This window comes from Phascolarctos cinereus, unplaced genomic scaffold, assembly GCF_003287225.1.
Source record: "Phascolarctos cinereus isolate Bilbo 61053 unplaced genomic scaffold, phaCin_HiC Scaffold_5;HRSCAF=322, whole genome shotgun sequence".
NCBI lineage: Eukaryota > Metazoa > Chordata > Mammalia > Diprotodontia > Phascolarctidae > Phascolarctos > Phascolarctos cinereus.
Genome location: NW_027555958.1, coordinates 427,515,066 through 427,543,057, shown reverse-complemented (window position 1 = coordinate 427,543,057; position 27,992 = coordinate 427,515,066). Strand labels below are relative to the sequence as shown.

Sequence of the window (27,992 nt, the reverse complement as noted above, 5' to 3'; positions counted from 1 at the left end):
AATTTCAAAATGGGTTCTCCCCAAGTCTTGATGGGGGCTGATCAAGTCAAGCACACATGCACATCCCTCTTGTGCATTCCTATTCCCCACTTACTGACCAGTGCTCACCTGATTTATAGGGCAACAAAGAAAGAAGGCATATTGCCAACAATAGCCTCACAATTTTAAATGGCTTCATCCCTATATGCCACTGTGCAACCATGGTTCTGGTAAAAGCAACCTGATGACAGATAGAGTCAAGGAGGGGCAAATGTTGGTTTCCTTCCTCTTTCTAAAAGCCTCAGGTCACATCATCTCCCAGGGCAGCAGTGGATAATTCAGTTGGTCTGGTCTATTTCATCCCAGCAGAATGCAGCTGTCACTACTGCCATTTTTGTTGCTTCTGGGTGAGTTATGGTAATCCTGAATAGGGGAGGTACAGGGTATCCTTGGTTCCTGGGACTAACAGAGATCTTTTCCAAGTCCAGATAAAAACACTGGTCTCTTTGGGGGGTGAGCAGAGTTGAGAGGATGGGAAGAAGGAAATAATCTTTGGCTGGACATAGCTGGGGAAAGGAGGGTGGACTCTATGTCCTTGGGTCATAATGGCTCCCATTTACATGAGACTTAAGGTTTGCCAAGTGTTATATATACATTGTCTCATATGATGCTCACAGTAACCCTGTGAGTTTGGTGCTTTCATTATCCCCTTTTTAAAAAAGAAGAAAATGAACCTCAGAGAGGTTAAATGAAATGCTAGAGTCACACAGCTTGTCTTGGCAGGATCTGAATCTATGACTTCCTAGATCCAAGTCCAGGGCTCTATCCACTATATCTCAACCTCAGTTTTCTTACCTATAAAATAAGGCAGGTGGAGTAGAAAATAACTAATATCCATCAGAGTTCTAAAATTATATGATTTCCTCCTATGAATTTCTAACCTGCATTGAAATTCAGAGAATTGTTGTTGTTTTTCTTGTGCTTCCAGGATTACAGCAGGTAAGCATCATCAAGGCAGATAGGTGGTGCAGGGTTTACTAGTAGGATGGTTCATCCATCTCCAAGAGGGCTGCATTTAATTCTATCAAAAGTAAAGTACAAGCAAAGCTTAGAGAGATGCAGATTCTTGACTCAGTAAGAAGGCAGATGAAATTCTGTTTTATGCGAACAATAACAATCCAAAGTGATTTTATGGTGCCCTGAAACCTGTTTATGGGCCAAAGACCTTATGGTGCATCTCAACTACTCAGTGCTGACGGAGCCACATTGATTAGTGATAAGGACACGATCCTAGAGAGATGGGCTGAACACCTCAATAGTGTTCTCAACAGATGCTCCTCAATGTTGAAGCTATTGACTGTTTAGCTCAGGTTGAAGTCAATTGCTCTCTAGCTGAAGTTCCAACTGAAGAAGAGGTTTTGAATGCCATTAGGCTCCTTTTGTGTGGCAAAGCACCTGGTGCTGATTCTATTTGAGCTGCGATTTACAAGGCAGGGGGTCCATTGCTCATACAAAAGCTGACCAAAGTTTTCTGGCTTACATGGCAAGAGGAGGTTATTCCTCAGGGGTTCCAGGATGCCTCCATTTTTCCATATCTTTAAAGGAAAGGGAGATAGGTTGTCCTATGACAAATGCAGCTTATCTGCTTGTGATTACAGAACTGGAAAACTAACCTGAGCACAAAGCTACCCCCACCCCTCCCTGTATAAAACACACGGTGCTGGCCTGTTTCATTGTTGACCCAGTTCAGGGGCTGCTGTTCTAGTATATATGTACTAGAATGGCTGCTGTAGTCTTAGAGGTGTTGTCTTCCAATACCTAGAGCTGGTGGGATGGAGGTATGTGTGGGAGACTTGGGAGAGCCTTAGAGGAGGAGATGGGCTTCAGACAAGTTTCCCACAATCATTAGAAGGAATGAACAGAGAGGAGAAGATGGACATGCCAAGGGAAAAGGACTAACCTCTTTGGAGGACTATTATTGAATCCTTTTCCTTCTCCTGCCATAGTCTGGAGACTGCTCATCCTTCCCCTGCTATCCCTGCCTTCTCCTCTCTGCTTCCATTCCTGTGTATCCCCTTATGCCTCAAGCTTTCCCTTGTGCAAAGTAAAATGTGCCAAGTAAAGACTTCTTACTTTTAGCATCACTGTTTGGTCTTGGTCTTCTGTGCAAGCCTCCTAAGTCCCCAGAGCAGCTCCAGTGGACTGGGACACTTATCACTCATCTTTCTCCCCTTGGGAAGAGTCACTGCAAGGATTACTCTCTTCCCAGTGAATAATAACAGAGGTCCTTCCCTGCTCAGGGTCAAGGATGATGCTGTGGCCTTAGAGACCAGACTCAGGGCTAGCCTAAGACAACTGAAAATTGTCAGTATCTTCATTGACTTCTCTTGCTGTGCCACCCTACCATCTCTTTCTAGTTATTTCCTAATAGGCTCTTGAGGTTCTCCTGTAATCCCAGGCTACTCAGGGTAGCAGGCCTCATGGAAGACTACATTCTCTGGGCAGATGTTTCTAGGCAGAGGGAGCCTCCCTGAAATTTCACCATATAGACAATTAAGCCATACTTCTTTCCTTCTCACCCTGACGTTTCTTCCCTTAAGGGACATTGTAAGGAAGTGGTCTGAGTAGGAAACACTCCCTGGTGGGGACTGATATGGAAATCACAGGGTCTTACTCAGATATTCAGCAGGGTGACAAGAGGAACAGGAACCAAACATGCCTCAGGTTGGCACAGTATTCTCCAAGTATGATCCAGGGACCACATTAATAAAAACAATTCAAAGAAGATAGTATAATTAATGTAAAAAAAAAGCCAACAGGAAAGAGTATTTGAAGTTGGGATGAGAATGCTGAATATGGTTAATCTTGCAAAAAGATCAAGGAAGATGAGACTTGATGTAAAGGTATTGATTGGCCATCAGTGACCTTGGAGCAAGCCATTCCAATAGAGAGGGGAGGGTGAAAAATGTCTTACAAGACAGTGAATGGATGATGAAGAATTAAGTGTAGATAGCTCTTTCAAGAAGTCTGGTGACTAAGGGAAGGAGCAAGATGTTGAGGTATCTTGAGGGGGGTTGAAAAATTAAGGTGGGATTTTTTAGGGTATAGGAGAGCTAAGCATGTTGTAACTAGATTGGAAGGACAGGATTGATGGTGGAAGAAAGTCAGTGAAGATGATGAAAGATGATGAGAGATGAAAGATGCAAGAGAGAGGATATTAATGGACAAGGACTGAGAGGAGGTGGAAGAGGATCATATCAAGAGGCAATAAGGAGGAGAAAATTTCTTCCTTAAAGATAGAAGTAAAGCAAGACAGGATGGGTGAAGACGGACATTTTAAGGTGAAGAGAAGGGAACATGAGGGACCTCATGGTAAGTCATCTCAATCTCACCAGTAATGTAAGATCTGTAGTCATCTGCTAAGAGCGATTGGTAATTTGAGGAGAATGGAAAAGACTTGGAATAGCCACCATGGGAATTTGATAAAGAAGTTGCTTATATGGGTTCATATAATGGGCATGTAAATCAGGTTGATAGGAATAAAAGTGGTTGGGAGATAAGGATCATAGAATTTCAGAGCTAAAGGAAACTGAGTGGGCATCCAGGCCAACCTACATCTGAGCAGCAACCAATTTTATAACATTAAGAAAAGGAATAATCCAGCCTCTGCTTAATCCAGTGATGGGAAAGTCCCTTCCTCCTAAGGCAGTCTATATTACTTTTGAATAGTACTAATTGATAATAATCCCCCTACCTTATATAGGTCCCAAATTTGCTGCTTTGCAAAGTCTACCCGTTGTTCCAAGTTCTGTCTTATAGGGTAAAAACAATCAAATTATTCCTTTTCCACATGATGACCTTTCAAATACTTGAAGTCAGTTATTAAGCTCCCCCAAACTTTCTCTTTCATAGGCTTAAATAATCCTGTTCCTTCAACTGATCCTTTTGGGCATGGCTTTTTAGTTTCCTCATTGTATTGATTGTTCTCTGTACATGTTCCCTAAAATATGGTGCACAGAATCAAACAAAATACTCAAGATGTGATCTGACTAGAGCAGATTTTAGAACTCCTTCCTCATTTTAGACACGATCCCTCAGGCCCAGTTAGCTTTCTCTTCTCCTTCCCCACATTCTAGGGTGTGCTTGAAAATGTTTAACAACCAGATCTCTGAAACACATTTCGCGCTTTTCAGTTTAATCTGCTATATTAATATTTTCTTCATCACTTTCTTAAGTCTAGACAATCAAGAAAACAAATCAAGCTTTTATTTGTAGCATTTGTCAGTTTCTCAGGTGTTGATGATCACACTGAAAATTTAACAATCAGCTCTCCTAAGACAGTATGAGCTGGCTCCATCACATCCCTGCCCTGTCACAGAACACTGGGGGCTTACATAGAAACTGAAGTCCACTAAATCCCAGGCCTTTTTCATGTGAACTTCTGTCTAGACACATCTCTTCTATCTTGTAGTTATATTATTGATGTGATCAGTTGATGTGATAGTTGTACAGTTGATGTTTCAAATACAATCTATGTTTATTTAGATTAATCCGTATTAAAGACCACAAGTTTCAGCTTCCTCAAACTCTGCAATCAACTTCAGTTCCCAGACCTCTTGGCAGCTCCTCCAAAACTTTGAAAGCTCACAAGTCATAATTCTCTCAATATTTCTTCACCCAATACCAAGATACATACAAGAGAGACAGATGCGACAGCCATGTGTTCATCACCCACATAGTGGATGCCTGTGTAGATAAAAGGCCCAAAGCCTCTGTCTCTATTCAGAGGCTTATACTATTTCACTTTCCTTGCTCAAACACAAGCAAGAAGAGATCGTTTTGGTCAGTAAATGCTTTTGTAGGCACTCACGGTTCCAACTTAGGAATTCATCAAATTCATTAACCTCAATAGGAGGTAAACCAACAAAAACACACAGTAAATACTTTAACATGCTCTGTAGTGCAGAGCCAGGCTCCTCTATTTCACATTATCAAGCACTTCCAGAAGCAGAGTGAAGCGCCAGCTTCCCCATGGAGGATTGAATCAGACAGAACAGGCTATTCGTCTATTCGTGCTCATAAGGACTGGACTCTCCGTGCCAGTCCCCCATCACTACAGAATCATAGAATGTTGGTGTTAGCAGGAGTCTTTGTGGAAAGCCGGTCCAGCTCAGATAAAAACAGTATCTGCCACAACTTATCTGACAAGTACCCATCCAGTCTTTGCTTGAAGCCCACCAGTGAGGATGAACTCATCCCACACGAAGGCATCTCATTTTGCTTTCAGACACTTTTAGTTGTCAGGAAATGTTTCCTGATTTCCAGCTTTAATCTGCCTCCTTTGTCACTTCTACCCATTGTCAGTCAGTCAATAAACATTTAATTCCCTACTATGTGTCAGGTGCTGTGCTAAGCACTTGGGATACAGAAAGAGGCAAAACACAGACTCTGCCTTCTAGCATTTTCCGATCTAATGGGGGAATTAGGCAACAAGCAAACAGATGTATATGAACAAGGAATAAACAGGATAAATAGGAAATAATTAAGAGAAGGAAGGGAGTAAAATTAGAGGGGTTGGAAAAGGCTTCCTGTAGAAGGTGGGCTTTTTGTTGGGACTTAAAGGAATCCAGGGAAACCATCAGGTGGAGATGAAGAGGGAGAGTATCCCAGGCATATGGGATAAATGAGGGCTAAGTGACTTGCCCAGGGTCACACAGCTAAGTGCCTAAGGTCAGACTTTAACTCATTTAGAGGAGTCTTTCAGATTCTAAGCCCAGTGCGTTACCCACTGCATTACCCAGGAGGACTCTTTTGTATTTGATGTTGAAGGCAATAGGGCACCAGTGATGTTTACTGAGTATGGGGTAACATGGTTGAACTTGTGCTTTAGGAAAATCACTTTGGTGGCAGAATGGAGGATAGGTTGGATTGAGGAGAGATGAAAATGAGGCAGGCAGACCCACCAGCAGAATATTAAAAAGGTCTGGGAGGGAGGCGATGAGGGCCCACACCAGGGTGGTGACAGCAGCAGAGGAGAGAAGGGGAATAGTGGAGAGATGTTACCAGGATGAAATTGTTCTTGGTCCTCCCCTCCTGCACCAAGCAGACTCCATGGCAGCTTTTCTGGGATTTGAATAGGACTATCACGTTCCCTTGTGCCTTTTTTGCTCTTAGGTAAACATTCTTACTTCCTTCAATTGATTCTCACCTGACAGAAACTGGAGACCTTTCACACAACCCTTCTAGTTGCCTCCTCTGAACAGTCTCTAGCTTATCAATGTCCTCCATTAAATGAAATTCTCTGGATGTATTCGGAGCAGGGCAGAGTACAGTGGTCTACTACCTCCTTTACCTAGACCCTATTCCTCTCTTAATGAAACACAAAATCATAGAATCTTTTTTTTGGAAGTCATATTACATTTTTTTTTACTCATTTTGAATTTGCACTCCATCAAAACATCCTGGTAATTTTCAGATAAAACACTGCCTAGTACTGCTTCCCTTCTTTTCTGTTTATAAAAATGATTGATGAAGGATTTTACTTTTAGTTCTATTAATTTTGACTGATTAAATTCAGCCCTGTATTCTAGTCATCATTGTATAAATTGTTTTCTTGGTTCCATTTACTTCACTCTGCAACAGTTCATACAAGTCTCCCCAGGTTTCTTTGAAAATAGCCCCTTTGGGAGGAGGGAGCCAAATGGTAGAGTAAAAGCAGTGACTTGCTTGAGCTGTCCCTCAAACCCCTCCATATACCTGTAAAAATGGCTCTAAACAAATTCTAGAGCAGCAGAACCCACAGAAAGACAGAGTAAAACAAATTTCCAGCCCAAGACAACTTGGATAGTTGATTAGAAAGGTCTATCTTGCCAGAGAGAAACAGTTCAGCATGGGTACACAGGCCAAGACCAGGCCTCAGTGAACCTGGAGCAGGCCTCAGGGGACTGAATCATGGGCAGCTGTTGCAGTTTCCAGACTTTTCAACCCACAAACACCAAAGACAACTTAGAAGGTCAGTAGGAAAAGTCAGTGACTATGGTGAGAGAGAAGCTTGGTCCCAGCCCCAGTCCTGGCTGTAACTCCAGGGTGATGTCTGCTTCCAGAGCTTTCAGCCCACAGACTGAGGGAGAATCCAGTGGCTGATCAGAGGGGGATTGCAGGTATCTCTTTGCTGGTGCTGAGGCAGGATTATCTTGCTTTGACTGTGCTTGGATCTGGGTCACAGTTCTGGGTGGCGATCCTGGCATGAGGAGAAGCGCTGGCATGGTAGAGCTTGTGTGTTGGTGGAGAGGGAATCTTCCTTACAGTTCCAAGGCAGAAGAGAGTGCTTGTGGTCACTCACAAACCAGAGCACAAGGCAGGAAAGGAGTAAACAGCTCGCCCTTGATCATACCACCTTGGAAGAACTGAAAACTTGCAGGTTCCTAGAAGTATCTCTGAAAACAGCTGCAAAACACCCCCAAAGCTTGGGACAGTACATTCTCCCCACTGCCAGCAGACCTCTACCTTAACAAGCAATTGGCTGGGATCATGAGCAAACTGCGCAAAAAAAAGTCAGACCATAGAATATTTCTTTGGTAACAAAGAACCAGAAGACAATAAAGTCACAGCTCCTACATTGAAAGCCTCCAAGAAAAATATGAATCAGTCCTAGGCAAAAGGATTTTGAGAAGCAAGTAAGAGAAGTAGAGGGAAAAGTGGGAAGAGAAATGAGAGTGATGCAAGAAAATCATGAAAAACAAGTCAACAGGAGACCCCAAAAAATACTGAAGAAAATAACACCTTGAAAAATAGAGTAAATGGCAAAAGAGGTCCAAAAAGGAGAAATGCCTTCAAAAGCAGAACTGGTCAAATGGAAAAGGAAGTCCAAAAGCTCACTGAAGAGAATGCTTTCTTAAAAATTAGAATGGAAGGGTCACCGAGGGGTGGAGGTGGCAGGTTGGCCCCAGCCCTGACGCTGTGTGACCCCGAGTCAGCCAATACCCTTTCTGGGCCTCAGTTGCCTCCTCCATATGATGAGAAGGGGTGCCTTTTGGCCTCCACAGCACCTTCCTGGCCTACCTTGATGACCCCCCGATGGAGGGAGCCAGGCCCAGAGAGGGTCTAGAGTTGGAGCTGGAGCTGGTGTAGAATCAGTGTCTCCAGAGGGACTCTCGTCCATCTAAGGGACAAGCTCTGGCTGGTCAGGACTCTGGCCTTCACAGCAGGGACAGTCAAGGGGCAGGAGGGCGTGAGCAGCAGCGGCCAGACCCAGAGCCCTCCCCACCAATCTCTCTGCTGAATATGTACCAGTGAAGGTCAAAGACAGAAGAAAGGCTTCATATATGCAAAAAACCCCATTAATAACAGCACTTCTAGTGACAGCAAAGAACTGGAAACAAAGTTGGTACCCATCAGTTTAGGACTGGCTGAACTCGGGTTTATTAACATAATGGAATATTACTGTGCAATAAGAAATGACAAACGTGTTCAGAGAATCATATAAAGATCTATATATGAACTCCTGCAGAAGGAAAAGTACCAAGAGAACAACATACAGATTGATCACAGCAATAATACCAAGAGAACAGATTGAACCCAACAACGTAAATAGAACACTAAGAGACAACCAAATTCTAAGCAGTTGTTAAAATAAATCTTGGTCTCAGAAAGGACAATGAAGCATCAGAGAGGGAGCTGACCATGGATTTAGAAGTTTGTAGATGTTGCAAAACATCGTAACTGTGTTGTCATATGTTTCTTAACTTCCTATGTTTACTTCAAGAAGAAAGTTTAATTCTCAGGTTGAAGTAAGCAGAGCAGAAGAATATCCAGAAATGACTGTTACATAAAAACAAAAAGGATAAATAAAATTTAAAATATTCTTAGATATTCCACTTTTACCTGTATATTTGTCATATTTTCCTAAATTTATTTTTTGTTTCCATTTTATTATTTTTCTATGTAGAAGTTTTTCATTTTTAAGCAAACTAGTAGACCTACCTATAATTACTTCTATTTGTTTAATAACTAAATGTGTATCTCCCCTGTACATTTTAGAGAAATTTATTATTCTGTCATTCTCTGTGTACTATTATAGCTTTTTCTGTCTATACTTCATCTTGAATTTAATATGGTATATATTGTGAGGTTTGGATCTAAATTTTAAATAAAAAATACTTCATCCCTTTTTTATTTTCAAAAAAATTAGAATAGAGCAATTGGAAGCCAGTGCCTTTATGAGAAACCAAGACATTGTAAAATAAAACCAAAAGAATGAAAAAATAGAAGACAATGTGAAATATCTCATGGGAAAAACAACTCACCTGGAAAATAGATTGAGGACAGATAATTTAAAAATTATTGGACTATCTGAAAGCCATGATCAAAAAAAGAGCCTAGACATCATCTTTCAAGAAATTATCAAGGAAAACTGTCCTGATATTTTAGAACCAGAGGGCAAAATAGAAATTGAAAGAATCCACCAATCACCTCCTGAAAGAGATCCCCAAAGAAAAACTACTAGGAATATTGCAGCCAAATTCCAGAGTTCCCAGGTCAAGGAGAAAATACTGCAAACAGCTAGAAAGAAACAATTCAAGTATTGTGGAAACACAATCAGTATAACACTAGATTTAGCAGTTTCTACATTAAGGGACTGCAGGGGTTGGAATATAATATTCCAGAGGGCAAAGGAGATAGGATTACAACCAAGAATCACCTGCCCAGCAAAACTGAGTATAATCCTTCAGGGGGAAAATGGATATTCAGTGAAATAGAGGACTTTCAAGCATTCTTGATGAAAAGAGCAGAGCTAAGAGAAAATTTAACTTTCAAATACAAGACTCAAGTGAAACATGAAGAGGTAAAACAGGAAAGAGAAATCATAAGAGACTTACTAAGGTTGAACTGTTTACATTCTGCACGGAAATATGATGTTTGTAACTCATGAGACCTTTGTCAGTATTACGGTAGTTGGAAGGAAAAAAATTATATGTATAGATAGATTGATAGACAGAGGGCACAGGGTGAGTTGAAGATGAATGGATGATATCTGGAGAATAAAATTAAGGGGTGAGAGAGGATTATAGTGGGAGAAGAAGAAAGGGAGAGGTAGAATGGGGTAAATTATCTCACATAAAACAGACAAGAAAAGGCATCTACAGTGGAGGGGAAGTGGGGGAAAGTGAGAGAAAATGAGTGAATCTTATTCTCATAAGATTTGGCTTAAGGAGGGAATAACATACATATTCAATTGAGTATGGAAAGCTATCTTACCCTATAAGAAAATAGGGGGGAAGGGGATAAGACAGCAGGGGGAAAAGAGAGGGGAGGGCTGGTTGAGGGACAGGGTAATTAGAAGCAAACACTTCTGAGAAGGGAAAGGGTCAAAAGAGAGAATAGAATAAATGGGGGGTGGGATAGGATGAAGGGAAATATAGTCAGTTTTCCACAGCATGACTACTATGGAAGTGTTTTGCATGACTATACAAATATAACCAGTATTGAATTGCTTACCTTCTCAATGAGAGTGGGTGGGGAGAGAGGAAGAGAGAAAATTTGGAACCCAAAGTTTTAAAAACTGTTAAAAAAATTGTTTTCACATGCAACTGGGAAAAAGATATACAGGAAATGGGGTACAGAAATCCATCCTGCCCTACAAGAAAATAGAAGAGGAAAGTGATAAGAAAAGGAGGAAAGAAGATAGAAGGGAGGGCAGATTAGGGGAAAGGATATTCAGAATGCATGCTATCTTGGGGCTGGGGGAGGGATGAGATGGGGAGAAAATTTGGAACTCAAAATCTTGTCGAAGTGAATGTTGAAAACTAAAATAAATTAATTAATGGACAAAAGAAAAAAAATAAATGAGGAAACTGAGTCCAAGAGGGTGTAACCCATAGAATCACAGAATGAGAGTTGGAAGGGACCTTGGCATCCATCTAATCCTAAAGGAATCACTGCTATAACATGGGCAAAGGATTATCCAACCTTTGTTGAAGACCTCCAATGGGAACTCATCACCTCTAAAAGAAGTCCAATCATTGCAATGACCAACCATGATTTCATAGGAATCATTACGAAACATGCTAGCTACCTCTTGATTGAGATGTGACATGTCAGAATTTTTTTTTTAATATAGCCAATGTGGGAATTTGTTTTGCTTGATTATATATATGTAATGAGAAAAAAAATAGTTCCTTTAGGCTATAAAAATGTGCATACCCTTTGACCCAGCAATAGCACTTCTAGGGCTGTATCTCAAAGAGATCATACAAATGGGAAAAGGACCCACATGTACAAAAATACTTATAGCAGCTCTTTTTGTGCTGGCAAAGAATTGAAAATTGAGAGGATGCCCATAAATTGGGGAATGGCGTAATGAGTTGTGGTGTATGAATATAATGGAATACTATTGTGCTATAAGAAATGATAAGCAGGCAAACTTCAGAAAAACCTGGAAAGAGTTGTATGGACTGATGCTGAGTGAAGTGAACAGAACCAGAAGAATGTTGTACACAGTAACAGGCACGTTGTGTGATGACTAATGTTGATAGACTTAGCCCTCGCCAGCAATGCAAGGATCTAAGATATCGCCAAAAGTCTCATGGTGGAAAATGCTATCCACATCCAAAAAAAAAAAAAACTACGGAGTTTGAATGCAGATCAAAGCATACTATTTACTATTTTTTTCTTCTGTTTTGTTTTGTTTTTTCTCTTTCTCATGGGTTTCTCCTATTGGTTCTAATTCTTCCTTACAATATGGCTAATGTGAAAATATGTTTAATAAGAATGTATGTGCATAGCCTATATCAGATTGCTTGCCATCTTGAGGAGGGAGGTGAGAAGAGAGGGGGAGAAAAATTTAAAACTCAAAAGCTTATGGAAGTGATTGTTGATAAATCACAAGAAACTAATAAAAAAACCCCTCCAAAAATAGCCCCTTTATCATTTCTTACATCACAATAGTATTTCATCATATTCATAAACAATAATATATTGAGCCAATCAATGGGTGCTTTCTATGATTCCCATTTTTTGCCACCTCAAAAAGTGCTATAAATATTTTTGTATATCCTTGGAGTTTGTTTTGCTTAGGACTAATCCCTCTCTTACTCCGTATCTTTTTCTAATTTCTCTTTCTCCCTTCCCTCCTTACCCTCCTTCCCTATTGAATAAAATGCCTTTCTGCACTCAACTGTGTGTGTAGGTATTCTTCCATCCTTTGACCAGTTCAGATGAGAGTGAAGTTTAAGTATCAGACATTCCACCTACTCCTTCTCCCTTCTAGTTTGTATAGGCTTCTACACACATTTTGATTATGTGAGATAATTTTCCACAACCTTTCTCTTCCCTTCCCTTTAGATTCTTTTAAGATCATCAAGATACAGCAGAAGCATTGTCAGCCTTTTTATTTTATTAGACTTTTTCACCCTTCATGGTGGTAGGATCCAGAGGGATCACATGTATTATCTTCCTACAATAGAATGTAAGCAATTTAGCCTTTTTAAAGTCCTTTATTATTGCTTGTTCATATTTACTTTTTTATGTTTCTTTTAATTCCCATGATTGAACTTCAAAGTTTCTCCCACAGCTCAGGTCTTTTCATCAGGAATGCTTGGAAGTCTTCTACTGTATTAAAGATTATTTTTCTCCTGTAGAATTATGCTCAGTTTTGCTGAGTAAGTTATTCTATGTCGAAGGCCCACATCCTTTGCCTTTTAGAGTATTGTATTCTAATCTCTGTGTTCATTTATGAAGATGCCTTCTAAATTGTGTGTGATTATGACTGTGATTCCTTTGCACTTTAATTCTTTCTTTCTGACTGCTTTCACTCTGGATTTTGGCTATAATGTTCCTGAGAGTTTTCATTTTGAGATTTCTTTTAGGGGGTAACCAATGGATTCTTTCTATTTCTACTTTACCCTCTGGTTCCAAGACATCTTGGCAGTTTCATTTTTACAATTTTTAAAATTGTGATGATTCAGCTATTTTTGTGGGCACGCTGTTGAGGTAGACAAATGGTTATTACATTTTTTTCTCCTTGGTCTGTTTTTGAGGTCATTTATTTTTTCTATGAAATACCTTACATTTTCTTCTATTTATGATCCTGAATACATATATATGTACATATATACATATATATTCTCTCTCTAGATATATACATATGTGTATAAACACATACATATATTACACACACACACACACACACACACACACACACACACACACACACACACATACACACATTTCTACTTCCAGTGCAACTTATACCTTGGGTTTCACCAAGGCCCAGATGGGGTAGTTTATTTGCTTTCTAATAGATTTCTCTAAGTTTAGAGTTGTGTAATTAGTTGGTTCCAGCTGTGTGGATGCTGGCCAGAAAACCCTGTAATCCACTGGCAAAGAGGGAGAAAGGAGAAAGAAGGTGTACTTCAGTGGGAGGAGGGTCAGGGAAAGAGGCAGGAGGGGAAGAGAGTCTGAGAAGGCTCATGCAAACTCCCTCTTTTAGAAGAGTTTTGTGTCCTCTGGAGTGGACTGTGCTGGGGTGGGTGGGACAGGTGTGTGCTGCTATTTTCTGAATCTCTGTGCTGCTTGGAGTCCACTCCTGGTATCTCCTATCTGCCATGGGGTGGAAGGACCATAGGCACTCTAGCCTGTCACCACCACCAGCTCAGTACTACTGTGGGTAGCACTGTTGTGTCTAGGTGAGTCTGAGCTTAATGGAGTAGAAAGTAGGAGTACAAAGATAAAGGGCCAATTCTATCTCAGGCATTTTTGGGGGCTTAACTTGGGAGGAAAGTATGAGAAGGGAAGATGGAAAGAAGGGTGGGGAGTGGGAAGGGGCTAAACATAACCACTTACTTAGAATCAGGACATAGGAGACATGTTAAAGTTTCTAGTCAGTTCCATACCAACAATGCTGATTCTTTCAGCAAACTTGTTTGGGCGACCTCTCCCAAACAGTTACCCTGATAATTTTTCTTTCTGCCTCCTATTCTTTAACAACCTGACCCTCTCTATGCTATGAACGGCTGATAGCAACTCAGAGTTAGACAGACATCTCCAGGATGTTTCTATTTTAGTAACCACACTGGAATCAAATTGCTTCAGTCAAGAGGTGGTTGAAGGTGTTTCTCCCTCTGCAGCTCAAATCATGAAACACATGTTGTAGTTTGCTCCCTCTCCTGTGTCTAAAGCTGCCTTTCCTTGTTGCAGGAAGGGAAACCTTTATCTGGGGAACCAGGGAATAGGCAGAACCCCAATTTCAGTAATTCAGAAGCAGCAGATTGTGAGGCTTGAATAATTAAAAGAATTGAGTTTATTTCCTTCAGATAGACAAACACTGTCTGGAATGGAGGGTGATAGTGAGGTAGGGTGGGTATACAGGGTATCCCAAAAAATGGTAGTGCAATTTTAGGCTCTAAGCTGTGGCCTTGGATCAAAGACTTAGAGTTGGAAGAAACATTCATGGTCGCTTGGATGCCTCCCCTTCATCCCTCATATTTTAGATGGAAAAAAGAACTAAGGCCAAAGAAGTTAAATGATTTGCCCAAGGTCACCAAGGTAGCAGAGCCATCAATTGACCTCAGGTCCTCTGACTCCAAAGCCAAGCATGCCTCTGATTTTGCTGCCAATTCCTCTTCTTTCTTCTTCTTTTGGGGAGTCATCTCTAGATCAAATTTTATCTTTGGATGAGATATACTGAGTGTGGATCTCCTACCCCACCAGGGCCAAAATGCACTCTAGAGGCTCCAGGTCTGCCCACAGTAGGTCATAGCAGACACTCCTCTCCACTCCCTTCAAGGTCATGCAGCTCATCCTTGTGTCTGGGCAGATTCCTGGGTGTTCAATGGCTCTATCAAGTTGAGTCACCTTTTGGTTCCCCTCACTGCCTTGGGAATTCCATTATCCCTAGACATACTTCAGTAATAGGACTGAAGGAAAGAAATCCCTAGACCTGATAATGAGCAGTGCTTGGCTGTGAAAATGAGGGAGACCGAGGGATAGAATGGAACTTTAGAACCCAACAGGACCCAAGATGCCATCTGGTCTGGTTGTCCTATCTTGTAGATGAGACTCAGGCCTGGGGAGGCTCAATTTCTAGCCAAGGGTTGCAGTTAAGCAATGGCTGAGCCCATGTTCCATAAACACTTGGTACATGAAGGGACTTTCTTGAGATCACACAGCCCTGTCTTGACTTTCAGAGCAGTTCCTCTGTCCAAGATACTTGGATATCTGCAGTTCTTCCCATTTTCAATCCCTTGCTGGGGAGATGGGTTTCTCTTAGCATCCTGCTCTGTCTTTCTGTATACATGGGGGGAAAGTTCTGATTTTCCTGCACCTTCCCTCTGCACAATCTCTAAGCATCTAAACATCCCTGACCTTGTTCCCCTGTTCAGGCAAGGATCCAAATCTGCCTTTGCATTAATGATAAGAGTTAGCATTAAATGGCACTTTAAGGTTTCTAAAGGGTTTTACATATACGATCTCATTTGATCTTCATGACAACCCTGTGATGTAGGTGCTGTCATTGTCTCCATCTTACAGATGAGGAAACTGAGGCAGGCTGTGTTAAGAGACTTGCTCAGGATTATACACCTGGTTAAATAGTAACTACTCACAAATCCTAGACACACAGCCCCCATGGCCTTTCACAGTTCTTAAGAAGCATAGCCAGGAATATGGAAATAAGTTTTGCATGATTGCACATGTATGAGTGATATCACATTTCCTGCCTTCTCAATGGGCAACAGAGAGGTGGAAAGGAGGGAGAGAATTTGGAATTCTACCTTTAAAAAAAGAAAGACTGTTAAAGAAAAATAAATAACAACTAAAACAATTACAAAGAAGAAAAAGCATAGCCAGATATAACCAGTCCCCCAGAGACTTCTTTATCCTTCTCCCTGTTCATGAGCACTCTTAGGTTAAATCCTACTCTCAAAAAAGAGGGGTTAATTCAATAAACTCATTCCTGCTAAGATGGAAAGATGTTTGAATTATAAAGGGGAACAATTATTAAGCCCCAGGAAGGTCTCTAATGGTGGCATTTCCTATGTCACTGAGCAGGCAGTAGATTGTTTTCCTATTTTGTTGAGGGGAGGGGACTTCCAGTGCCCCTGCAATCATTCTGATTCCAGGCAGCTGTGAGGAAGCCTGGGGAAAGACTGTACAACAACCTTGTCTGGGTCCCTAGCCCGGCTCCTGGGAGTTCCATGCTGTAGCTGCCTGGCCCCTGGGTTCCCTGTCCTGGTCTAATCCCTGCTTTTTGGTCTCTTGCAGCTCCAGCCATCAGGAGTAATGGTAAGTTCTGTATTTATTTCTGGCCTCTCTACTCTTCTTAAGCACCCCTTCTGACTCCTTCCTGAACATCCATATCAGTGCAGTATAGGACATATCAGTACATCCAGGACAGCAGCTCCTATCCTGACTGGAGCCTTGAACCCGCCTGATTAAGAGGAGAGTGAGACTTCAGGGCCAGTGAGGAAGCAGCTGTCACTGAGATAACTCTCTTGTCCCAGAACCTTCCACCCAAGACTCTTTGTTCTCCTTTCTACTGCTGGAGACTTAACCCTCTTCCTCAGGAGCCTGTTGTTTTCAGGTGGTTCAGTCATGTTTCACCCCCCTTCTCTAATATGTCCCCATTTTACAGATGGGGAACCGAGGCAAATAAGGGTTAAGTGACTCACTCAAGGTCACACAGCTAATAAGTGTCTGAGCCTAGGTTTGAACTCAGACCTTCCTGATCTCAGGCCCAGTGCTCTATCCAGTGTGCCACCTAGCTACTCAGGAAACTTGGTTTTCAGTCACAAAGTCACGGGAAGCATATACCCTCTAAAAAAGGCTAGTCTGCTCGGATGGGTCCCCATGGTTCTCTGAGTTTAAGCAAGTTACTGTTCAGTCAGCTGACTCTTTGTGACACCATTTGAGGGTTTCTTGGCAAAGAGAGTGGAGTGCTTTGCCATTTCCTTCTTCAGCTCATTTTATTCATAAAGAAACTGAGGCAAACAGGGCTTGCCCAGGGTCATACAGCTAGTAAGTCTCTGAGGCTGGATTTGAACTCAGATCTTCCTGACTTTATGCTTGGCACCCTATCCCCGCTGCCCTACCTAGCTGCCCTCCTGGGTTTGAGCAGTTCTTCTGTGTATATCCCACTTTTTCTGCATCCCTGGGCCCATCTGTGTATTTCACTCCCTGCTCCATGGAAAGAAAGGCCTGCTATTTGCTACCCATTTGCCCTCATTATTTCACTGCTCCAAGCCTCAGTTTTCTCATCTGTAAAATGACGAAGTTGGACTTGATAATCTCTATGGTCCCTTTCAGCTCTAAGTCTTACGATTTAGGATCAAATGAGATAATATGTGTAAAATACTTAGCACAGTACTTGGCACACAGTAGGCACTTAATAAATGCTTGTTTCCCATCCCCACTCCCCATGACATGTCTGGGTTCTATGTGTCTGTGGTTGCTCTGAGGCTGTCAATATAGTTGATGGTCATGGATGAGAGCAGGATGGGTCCTCTAGTGCAACTTCAATGTTTTGCAGGTGAGGAAACTGAGTCCAAGAAAGGTTAACTGAGTTGCCCAAGGTCACACAACTAGCAAGTGGCTAAACCAGAATTTGAACCCAAGATCCTTGGATCCAAAGGCAGCATTCTTTCTCCTGCCCCAAGTGATCTCTAAATATTTGTGTATGTGCTACGTGGGTCAAGTCAAACCAAGTCAGCAAGGATTTACTAGGTGTCTGTGATGTCTCAGGAACCAGTGATGGCTGGGGAGACAAAGAAAGGGGCAAACAATCCCTTCTCTCGAGGAGCTCACAGTCTGTGGGTGCTGCTGTCTACACCTTGCTGAGTACATGTATTGTGCATTGTACATGTGTCTGTGTTATCTACTATCCTTTAAATGTTGGGTCTCTGGATGAATGTCAGCTGAGTGGGTTGGAGGAGGAGGTATGGGGGCAGAGATTCAGATCCTTGGATGAGGCTAGCAGCTGTAGGGGCTGGGCTGCCTGGCCGTGGAATGGAGGCACATGTGACCCCTCTTCCAGCAGGAAGAGTATTTCCTCACTAAATGGATCACTCTCCTTCCCTCAGAACAATCTGATGCCAGAGATTTTCAGGGTTTTCTCTAGATTTTGAAGATTGAAGTTGCAGATCATTCATTATTATTTTCCTTGAGATGAGTTCTCTTTGAGAAGAAGATGATGTTTCTTAGTGTTTTGTGGTTGTTTTACCAATCAGATGGGACCTAGGGGGTCCTTAGGGAACTGTCCATCCTTCTGGAAAAGGCCCTGGGGCCTCATGACTCAGTGTGGCATCTATGTGTGAGAAAACTGCCACTAGCAGTTGACCAGCTCTGACATTTTGTCTACTCCACAGCCCCCTAAATATGCACTGTGTGGGCTCCATTCCATTCTCTGTGCCTGTCACTGGTGTCCTCCCTCACATCTGGGATTTTATGCCTCCTTGGAGACTCTTTTCCTTTATTCTCCTTTACTCTCTACCCACCAGGTCCCCCAAGGTCAGTACTGACCCTGGAACCCCCATGGTTCAATGTGCTCCGAGGGGACAATGTGACTTTAAATTGTAAAGTGTTCCAGACCCTTGGACACCATTCCATTGAATGGCTCCACAATGGGTCAGCTCTCCCCATCCACCAGGACTCCTATACCATCCCAGCTGTCAACATCGGGGACAGTGGGGAATACCAGTGCAGGACAGAACACACTGCTCTGAGCAACTCTGTGAAACTACAGGTCTTTAGTGGTAAGTGAAGGAGAAGGATCTTGGGGTAAGTTGGAGTGGGAAAAGAAGAGTTAAAATCTGCTTACAATACAGCCTGGAAGGGAACATATCCTGTTTATTGGCAGAACTAATGTCAAGGGGGATGGGTGGGAGAGTTCCTGAGAAATCTATAGGTTATTTTAATTCTCCTTTCACTATTGCCCTTACTTAGATATGAGTTTAGCTTGTCTTGTTCTAAGTTTCTCTCACAGACTCTATTTTTACTACTCCTTTCTGCCAGGAAATTTTCAGAATGCCCTTCTGAGTGGCCAGGAGACTAGGGAACTACACTTAATCCATCAATAAGTATTTATTAAAGGCCTGTGAATTAGCACCAGAAATACAAGTGCAGAGAATGAAACAATCCCTGGTCATAAAGAGTTTGCATTATAATGGGGGAGATAACAAGTAGATGTAATGTATGTGTATATATGCATACACATATATTATTTATATTGCATAGACATGCAACACATCTTATATACATAATAAATATACATATAACATATGTATAAAATTTTGTGAATACTAATATATACAAGGGTTTTTGGAAGGAAGGCTACTAACAATTGAGATGACCAAGAAAGGTGTGGTGCAGAAGGTATAGCCTGAGCTGTATCTTAGAAGAAGAGAGGAACTCTATGAGGGAGGGGTAAGAAGAGGGTGCATTCCAGGCATAGGGTGTGGGAGTTGGGTATAGAGATGGACAGTGTAAAAGCCCGGAGTTGGGAGCTGAAGGCAGCATGAGAGGAACAGAGAGAAGGCCACTTTGGCTATGTGGTCAAATCCAAGGGAGGGGAGAGTCACGTCCTAGGTTGTGGTCCATGCAGTCCATGGCTAGGTTGTAAAGGCCTTTCACAGCTAACAGAGGAATTTGCATTTTTTCCTAGAGGCAATGGGGAGCCACAGGAGTTGGCTGAGGAGTAGAGTCCCATGGTCAGTTCATCATGCTGTACTAGCATCCCCTGCAGGATGAGAATTATGGCTCCAGATTACAAATGACCTCACATCCTCTGAAATGTTTAGGCCCCTCTTTAATTCCTCCCAAGTTACCTCCATGTATGTCTTACTTGCACATTCTCCCCATTTCTTTCCCCATTTTTTTGACTCTGATATGTGGTGAGCCCATTGGATTATATGTGGGCAGATGGAGTGTATGGGGAGTCAAGAAGACTGGCACCTTTGGTAAAAGGCTTTGCCGAGCCCTTTTCTGGGGTGCGCATCTACCTTTGGTGTCCACCTGGCACTCACCTCTCCCCTGTAGTTCCAAGAAGCTGTAGCTTGTGTGGTTGTCACCCATTTTGGCAGATGGTCTAATGATGTGGAGGGTAACCAACCAGGCACAAACCTATTGGCAGGGTAGTGGAGTGTCTACCCCAAGCACGTGAAGCCTCCTGTCAGTGGAATGGGTGGATAAGAACATCTTGCTCCAACGGACATGAAGGTGGTTGAAGCAGGCATTATGGAGTGCTTAGAGCTTGGTCAGAGATCAGAGATGCCAGGATATCCACTTCATCCTGGGTGATTGCCAGTCATCCTAACTTTTGTCTTACCACTGGACTTTGATGATTCTGGAAGAGAGAGTGAGGCTGACAACTTCATACACCTGTACTTCTCTTAAATCTAATTCACCCCTGAGTCAAGACATCACCCTTTGATGTCATTGGTCCTCTTTGAAAATGAATGACAAACAACAAGATGTGGCATTCCGTGTGTCCTCATGCCAGGTTCAGTGACTGGCATCGCTGTTCAGAGTCAGGGTCTGCTTTTCTTTGTCTTTGGAGGTGGCAGGAAGTCTTAGATGGCCCAAGGCTCTAGGAGAAGCTGAAATGTCCTGAGCTAATGGCCTTTGTGTTTGCCTTTCAGACTGGCTGCTACTCCAAGTAGAGAGATTAGAGTTCATGGAAGGTGACTCTATGATCCTGAGGTGCCATGGTTGGAGGAGCAAACCACTGCACAAAGTCACATACTACCACAATGGAACTGTCTTAAAGTTTCACAATTGGGTTTTCAACTATATTGTCTCTCGAATGAACCATACTCACAGTGGTTCCTACTACTGTGAAGGGAACATTGGGAGTGCTAGGCATCAATCCGCAGCTGTGGTCATCATTGTCCAAGGTAAAGGGAGTTAGCAAAGGCATTTAAGGGGAAGAGACAGACACCTAGGACCAAGGTTGTGTGGTTCTTATGCAGTGGACAAGAAAATGCTAGAAAGAGACAATAGGAACAATGGATATTTAGGTAGCATTTTTAGGTTTATGAAGCATTTGTTCATCCATGTTTTATTTGATCTCCATAAAAAGCTCCGCAGGCATTATTACTACTGTTATTATTGCTTTAGAAGTAACAGACTGAGGCTCAGAGAGCTGTGACATCTCCAAGATAACACAGCAGCAGGACCTGAAGGGGAGTCTTCCTCATTCCAAGCCCAGCTCTATACATTATGCCATACCACCTGTCTCAGTAATTCCAGTGGAGGCAATGAGCCATGGAGAGTCATGGCTGTCCCAGTATGTGGCAATCACCTCAGATGGGTGGGGGTTTTAGGAGTCCTAGCCACAGGTCCAATTTCTCTATGCTCACCTCCTTTGGATACCACAGTTCCCGAGTGATAAGCTTTAAGAGGATAGCTTTTCTTAAAGAACCCAGAATATCAAAAGAATCCCCTAAGTAGGGGGGGAAGATCATCCAGATATGTACTTATAAAGTACTCCAAGAACCCCACATCCTATATATGATCCTGTGAGGCTAGAAGTCTTCCAAGGTGAGTGCAGGGCCCTGCCATTAAGTAGCGCATTCACTGCCAAGCTTCAGCCCTGAAATACTCTCACCAAAAGTAGACTCCACTCCTACTTACATGCTGATGAGCAGAGTTGAAAAAAAATTCCACAAATAAACTTTCCTGATTTCTCCATCCTCACCTCAGATATTAGTGTTCTCATCTGAATAAAAATAATTTTATTTCTAATTATAATATAGCATGATAATAATGATATATTATAATAAATAAAACAATAATTTTATTTCTATATAATATGGATATGAGCATCCCATCCCCAACCCTAGTCACAAGAAAAATTAAGCTGTGCAGGTTTCCTACTTAGCCTCAAAGTCATATGGAAACAAAGTATTGGAAAACAACACACTGTGGCCATTTTTGTCTTCAGTAAGTATGTTTCTCTGAGTCTGATTTCTCTCAGGTCTCCTCAGAACTATCTTGTTTCTCTTCCTTTCCACAAATAAAATTGTCCAAATCCAAAATGGGTAGCATACCTTGTGTATACTTATTTACAAGTGCAAAATTTCTCCTCTATAGCCAGTAAGCCCTTTAAAGGCAAGTCTTTCATTTTTCTATGTATCCCCTGTGCCTAATACAGTGCCTGACCTACTGCAGGCATTCAATAAAGGCCTGCCAATTGATGGAATAAATGACTCTGCCTTGCTGACTTAAAAAAAATAGATCCAGGCCATCAGACAGAAGATACCTGAACTTCCCTCCTATCTCCCTCATCATTCAAATCATACTTCTCACCTGACTCAGAGCAAATCATCTAACCCCTCCTTTCCAAAATTAACCCCATCACCTGTGCTCTGAATCACTTCCCCTTGAGATATTGCTCACTCAGCGTTTCTCTTGTATCTTTAATATCTCTTTCAATCAGACCTTTCTCCCCAGCCTATAAACAAGCTAGTCCTGCCTGCCTTAAAATAGTGTTCCCTGGAGTCTGCTACTGACTTAAGCTACAATTCTATCACTGTCCTTTCACCACCAAACTTCTCAGAAAAGTGATCTATACTCCCTGTATCTTTTTTTCTTCCCAGTACATAGCAAACTCATACCTCAATCTTCTCCGATCTGACTTCTGCCCATAATAATCCAATGAAATTGCTTTCTTAAGGTTCTCCAATAACTCTCATGAGTTACTCTCATGAGAGCACCTTTTCTGGTTCTTCCTTCTTACTTTCTCTGCAATATTTGGCAGTATTGCCTATCCTTCATCTTGCTTGCAACTACTCTGATCATTTTGTTTCTGCCTCTTTCTTTTTGTCCTCTTCCTCTTTCCAATCCCTAAATGTAGATGATTTCCTAGGATGTTTTTTCTTCTCTTCTTTCATTCTCAATGAATGGCAACTTATTAATTCTCAAGATTTCTATTAAATCTCTATGTAGGTGACAATGCAGTTCCATGGAGAGAACACTGGAGGTCATCGCAAGACCAACCACTCTGTGCCTTTGTTCCCATCACCTCATGTCTCCTATGGGAGCTTGTCCCTTAGACCATCCCTTCTCTCTCCCTATGATTTTTAATATTTCCTTACCCATCAGCTCCCTCTCTACTGAAGTGTCCTCAATCTTTAAAAAAAATCCACTTAACTCTACCATCCCTAGCAAGCTAGTCTACATCTCTCTTCTCTTTCAGAGCCAAAATCATAGGAAAAAATGTTCACCATCTCCCTCCACTTCTTTGCAGAGATGGGGAGACCAATGGGGATAGAACATTGCATATAATGCGAGATATTTTTGATATATTGGTTACTTTTACTGAAAATTTTCTCTTCTTTTTCTTTTTTGTTTAATGAAAATTCTTTGTTATAAAGGATGCTTTGCAGATATGGTAGAAGCGATACAGGCAGAAAACCAGGCAAAGTTAAAAATAAAAGAGAGTAATAAAATCTTTTTTTTGTTTTTCAAAGACAAAGCTATCTACATTTGTCCATACTTTCTCATGTCACATTTGCTTCTCAAACATTTGCAGTTTCACTTCTGTGCCATCATTTGACTGAAACTGTTCTTTCCAAAATTACCAATAATCTGTCATGGTATCATGCAATGAGCTGGCATGGTACCATATGATGAACCCTGTCTTCAGAGTCAGGAAAGCTGAGCCCATCCTTCCATGGAAATTGATAATCTCTATTGCCTTGGGCAAGTGAGTTAACCCTGTCTGGATCTTCATTTCCTTTTTTTTCCTTTTTTGCTTTAGCAATTTGGTTAAGTGACTTGCCCAGGGTCACACAGCTAGTAAGTATCAAGTGTCTGAGACCGGATTTGAACTCAGGTCCTCCTGACACCAAGGCCAGAGTTCTATCTGCTACGTCACCTAGCTGCCCCTACATTTTCTCATTTGTAAAATGGGGATTGGATTAGATGGCTTCTTAGGTTCCTATTAGACGTATGATCTCTTCATTGCTAAATCCAATGGCTTTTTCTAAGCCCTCATCCTTCTAGATCTCTCCATAGCACTGTACACTATTTGGCTTTCAGGCTACTTTCTCCCCTCTGGGTTTTTGTAACACTTCCTTCTTGGTAACTGATCTTTCTCAGTATCAATATTGAGCCCCTGATTTTTGGGTACATCTAGGGGCTCTGTTCTGTGCCCTCTTCTCTTCTCTCTCAGCACTCTCTATCTCCATGATCTCATCAGCTCCAATGGGTTCACTCTATGCATATGTCTCTTAAATCTACATATTGTACCCTCAACTCTCTCCTAAGGTCTTGGTTCCACATCTCCAGCTACCTGTTAGACATTTCTACCTGAATGTATCATAAGCATCTCAAACTCTACTGAACTCACTGATTTTGCCCCCTAAACTCATCCCTCCTCCTAATTTCCCTACTTCTGTCAAGGGCCTTACTTGGATTTGCAATGTAGAAATCATTCTGGACTTTTCACTCTCCTCTCTCACCTCCTAAATCCAACCAGTTCTCTAGTCTTACTGATTCTAACTCTACATTTGTCCCTTCTCCACTCACATGACTGTGCCATCCTTGTTCAAGGGCTCCTAATTCATTGACTATTATATTATTGCAATAGCCTCCTAATTGGTATCCAAGCATCCAGTCTTTCTTCTGTTTAATTCAACTTCCACATGGAGGCCACACTGATGTTCCTTGAAGCACAGGTCTGACCATGTCAGTTTACAGCTCAAGAAGCTTCAGTGGTTCCCTGATAACCTATAAAAATAAGGACAAAGTAGAAACTTCCCTGCTTGGTATTTAAAGCCTTTCATATCTGACTTCAAACTATCTTTCTAGACTGGTTTAATGTTACTCCTCCTCATGGACTCTATATTCTACCAAAGTGGCTTATTTGCCATTCGCTATACATGACAGCCAGCTCTCACCTCCATGTTTTTGGACCAGTTGTCCCCATGCCTGACATATTCTTACTTCTTACCTTTGCCTCTTGGATCTTCCCTTTCTTCAAGATTGGCCTCAAAATGCCACCTCCTATAAGAGGACTTTTCTGGTTGTTCTAATTGTTGCTGCTCCCCTCACCCCAACTACTTTGTATGTATTTTGTATTTTCTTATCTATATACAGGTTGTTTTTCCCCAGTAGAACATAAGCTCCTCAAGGGCAGGTGTTGTTTCATTTATGCATTTGTATCCCTAGTGCCTGACACAGGGTGAGTGCTTAACTAATGCCTGTTAAACTGAATTTTAAAATTTAATTTGACATCAAAGATCCTGGATTTTGTTCCCCAGAATGCATAGATGGATTTTATGTTTTGTTTGCATGAATGATTTTCTGTCTTCTATTTTTTTAAGTTCTGAACTTAATGTATGCTCCCAAAATAATAATTTTCATATACAAAATACAACATAAAAAAGATTCAATGACAAAGCATGTATCTATGCTATGTACAGTTTGCTTTTTAAAGAAAAGTATGAAAGAAATTCAATGTGTTATTTTAAAAGCTATCATATTTCTTTGTTTTCCTTCTGAACTTCATTCTGTTCTCTTCTGTGCATTAAAAAAAATGGTCCAATAACCATTTTCCCTTCTTTCTTCTTTCTTTTTTTTTTTGGCAGCACTACTGATATATCTCTTTTCTCTCCAAATCCCACCATGAAAAAAAGAAAAAAGAAAAACAAATCCTTGTAAGAAAGATATGTAGTCAAGCAAAACAAATCCACACATTTGCCATGTTTCAAAATGCATGTTTCATTCTGTACTTTGAATCTATCTCACCCTCTATCAGGAGATAGAGAACGTCATGCATTTCTATCTATTTTTTTATATCTTATGACTTTTTCACATAGGTGTCTATGCTATGACCCTATGAAATTGGAAGATCTCCAGGGGCAATAAAGTTGTTTTGATAGCCTCCTACAGCATCTAGTCAGTGCTACTGCCTGAGGGCACCTCACCACCTGACATTTTTCTTTGTCCTGGGAGCTTACCATCTCTCCCCATCCCAGTCTACAGTGACTTGAGACTCTACTACAAGTTGAGACCTCATGGATTTTTGGTCTTTGTTTATCTTTTCAGACTGGCTGCTATGCCAGTCCTTGAAATTGGTTTATATGGAAGGGAAGCCCATGGTGTTGAGGTGCCATGGCTGGGAAAACAAAGGAACCTCTAAAGTCACACTCTATCAAAATGGAAAGGGAGCAAGGTTTTTCAAAGATTCCAACTTTTCCATCAGTCAAGTGAACTATAATGACTATACATGAACTATATACATAACTATATATTTTTTTATTTCTGTTCAGAGACCATAGGAAATAAGAAGAAAAAGTCAAAAGTGGTGAGAATTACTATCCAATATGAGATATACCCAACCAAGGAAGAATGAAGGATGTTGGGCTTTGAGTGAAGGGGACTTTGGAGGATGGATCTGGAGAGGGTTAATAATAGTTTTAGGGTACTAAATCACTGTGAATTGCCTTTCTTGCTACCAGCACACAGGCTGAAAGTGTATATCTGCCCTGGCTATCTATTTTATTTGTACTGAAGTCCACAAAGGAGTTCTCAGTAGGTGGGGCATCATCATTCATTCAGATGTGACTGCAAAGGAACAGAAGTTATACCTCTCCCCTTACTCCCCAACTCTGGATTCCTCCATTGAAGGAATAACTTCTCTTTCCCATGCAATCTATTCTATGTTTTAGAATCCTGAGGTGCAATGCTCCCTGATTCAAGCATGCTCCTAATCATTTGGACCAGCACAATAACTTTAGTATGAATGCTTGCAACTTACCCCACATTCCCAAGGGTAAATGACCAGGTACTTCTGATGAAATCCTGCATTCCTGAATCCCCAGAACGACAAATCAGAGTTCATCTTTTGAATCTGCAGGTCCAGGCAGGAAGAAGAAGAAAATATGACACGGGCTTAGAAGATCAAGAAACTTGATTCAGAAATTATAGTAATAATAATAGTATTATAATAAATAATAATTAAACTGATGTCAAATATTACACAATTCAAATATAGCATGGATATGGTGTAGATGTAGCACCTCACTCTTACTGTTCTCTCTCCCTCTCACAGCTAGGAGAGACCCTCATAGTATGTCTTGGCTGAGACTCTTAGCATCAGGTCACCTTAGGGATCCAAGCAGTCTTTTCTTTGCTCCCAGTATCCATCCCAAATCCCAGACCCAAGGACAGATGACTTCCTTTTCTTTCTTTCTCCTTTAGTGCTTGATGGGTGTTTGTTTACTTGATCTGTTGATTCACCAGGATTCTAACAATTCTTCCTTCTATCTCTTACTTTTGTGCAAATGTAGATCCAAGTCCACCTACTTCCTTATTTTTTAAAATCTGGTACTGCATCCCTTTCTTCCTTGTGATGGGAATTCTGCTTGCAGTGATACTGGTCTGTACTTCACGCTGAAGAGAGAAATCAATGGCCCAAAGAAGAACACAAGACATCCTCTAACCTTGGGAACCTGAGGATGACTGACTCATCAGCCTGTGGAATGACTGAGGTCTTGGCATGGCAGCAACCCATTCATCTCTGTCTACTTCTTCATATTTTAGTCCTCATCCTTCTTAGTCCATTCCTGAGGGCAGCATAGAGGGACTCCTGTCAAGCTTGGGATGAGGACTCTTCCTTACCCTTGGCCTCCAGTGTCTCTTTATCTTCAGAGGATAGAGGTGTCCATAAACTCCAGGCAATGTAATCAGCCTCAACTAACACCCTTCTCATGGCTGAATTCCTAGGAGCTCAGGGTTGCACAGTTACTGACCCTCCCCTAGATACAGAAGGACTTTGTAGATATATGAAAAGATTTTAGCACTTTCTTAAACAAACAAATAAATTTCCGGTACAGTAACGATTGAACATTTTGTCTGTATCTGTCTGTTATGTGGGTAATTTGAAGACAGTCTTACATATTTGTCTCAGAGAGTTGTTGATACTAGGAGTTTGAAAAGAAATGAAATATAATAAAATAATTGTGAAAGTTAAAGCAGAAAAGTTGAATAAGAGACTAGGCCAAGGGTTTGTGCAT

At 41.5% G+C, this 27,992-nt stretch overlaps 1 protein-coding gene across 1 annotated transcript; it reads left to right on the top strand.

The window, feature by feature from the left end:
• Positions 1 to 290: 290 nt before the first annotated feature.
• Positions 291 to 27,823, top strand: LOC110209911 (low affinity immunoglobulin gamma Fc region receptor III-like). Its single transcript, XM_020988656.2, is given in 6 exon segments — positions 291 to 386; positions 16,240 to 16,260; positions 18,471 to 18,725; positions 20,610 to 20,864; positions 27,267 to 27,344; positions 27,347 to 27,823. Coding segments are annotated over 6 exon segments (732 nt in total). The 5' UTR covers positions 291 to 349; the 3' UTR covers positions 27,433 to 27,823.
• Positions 27,824 to 27,992: the final 169 nt, after the last annotated feature.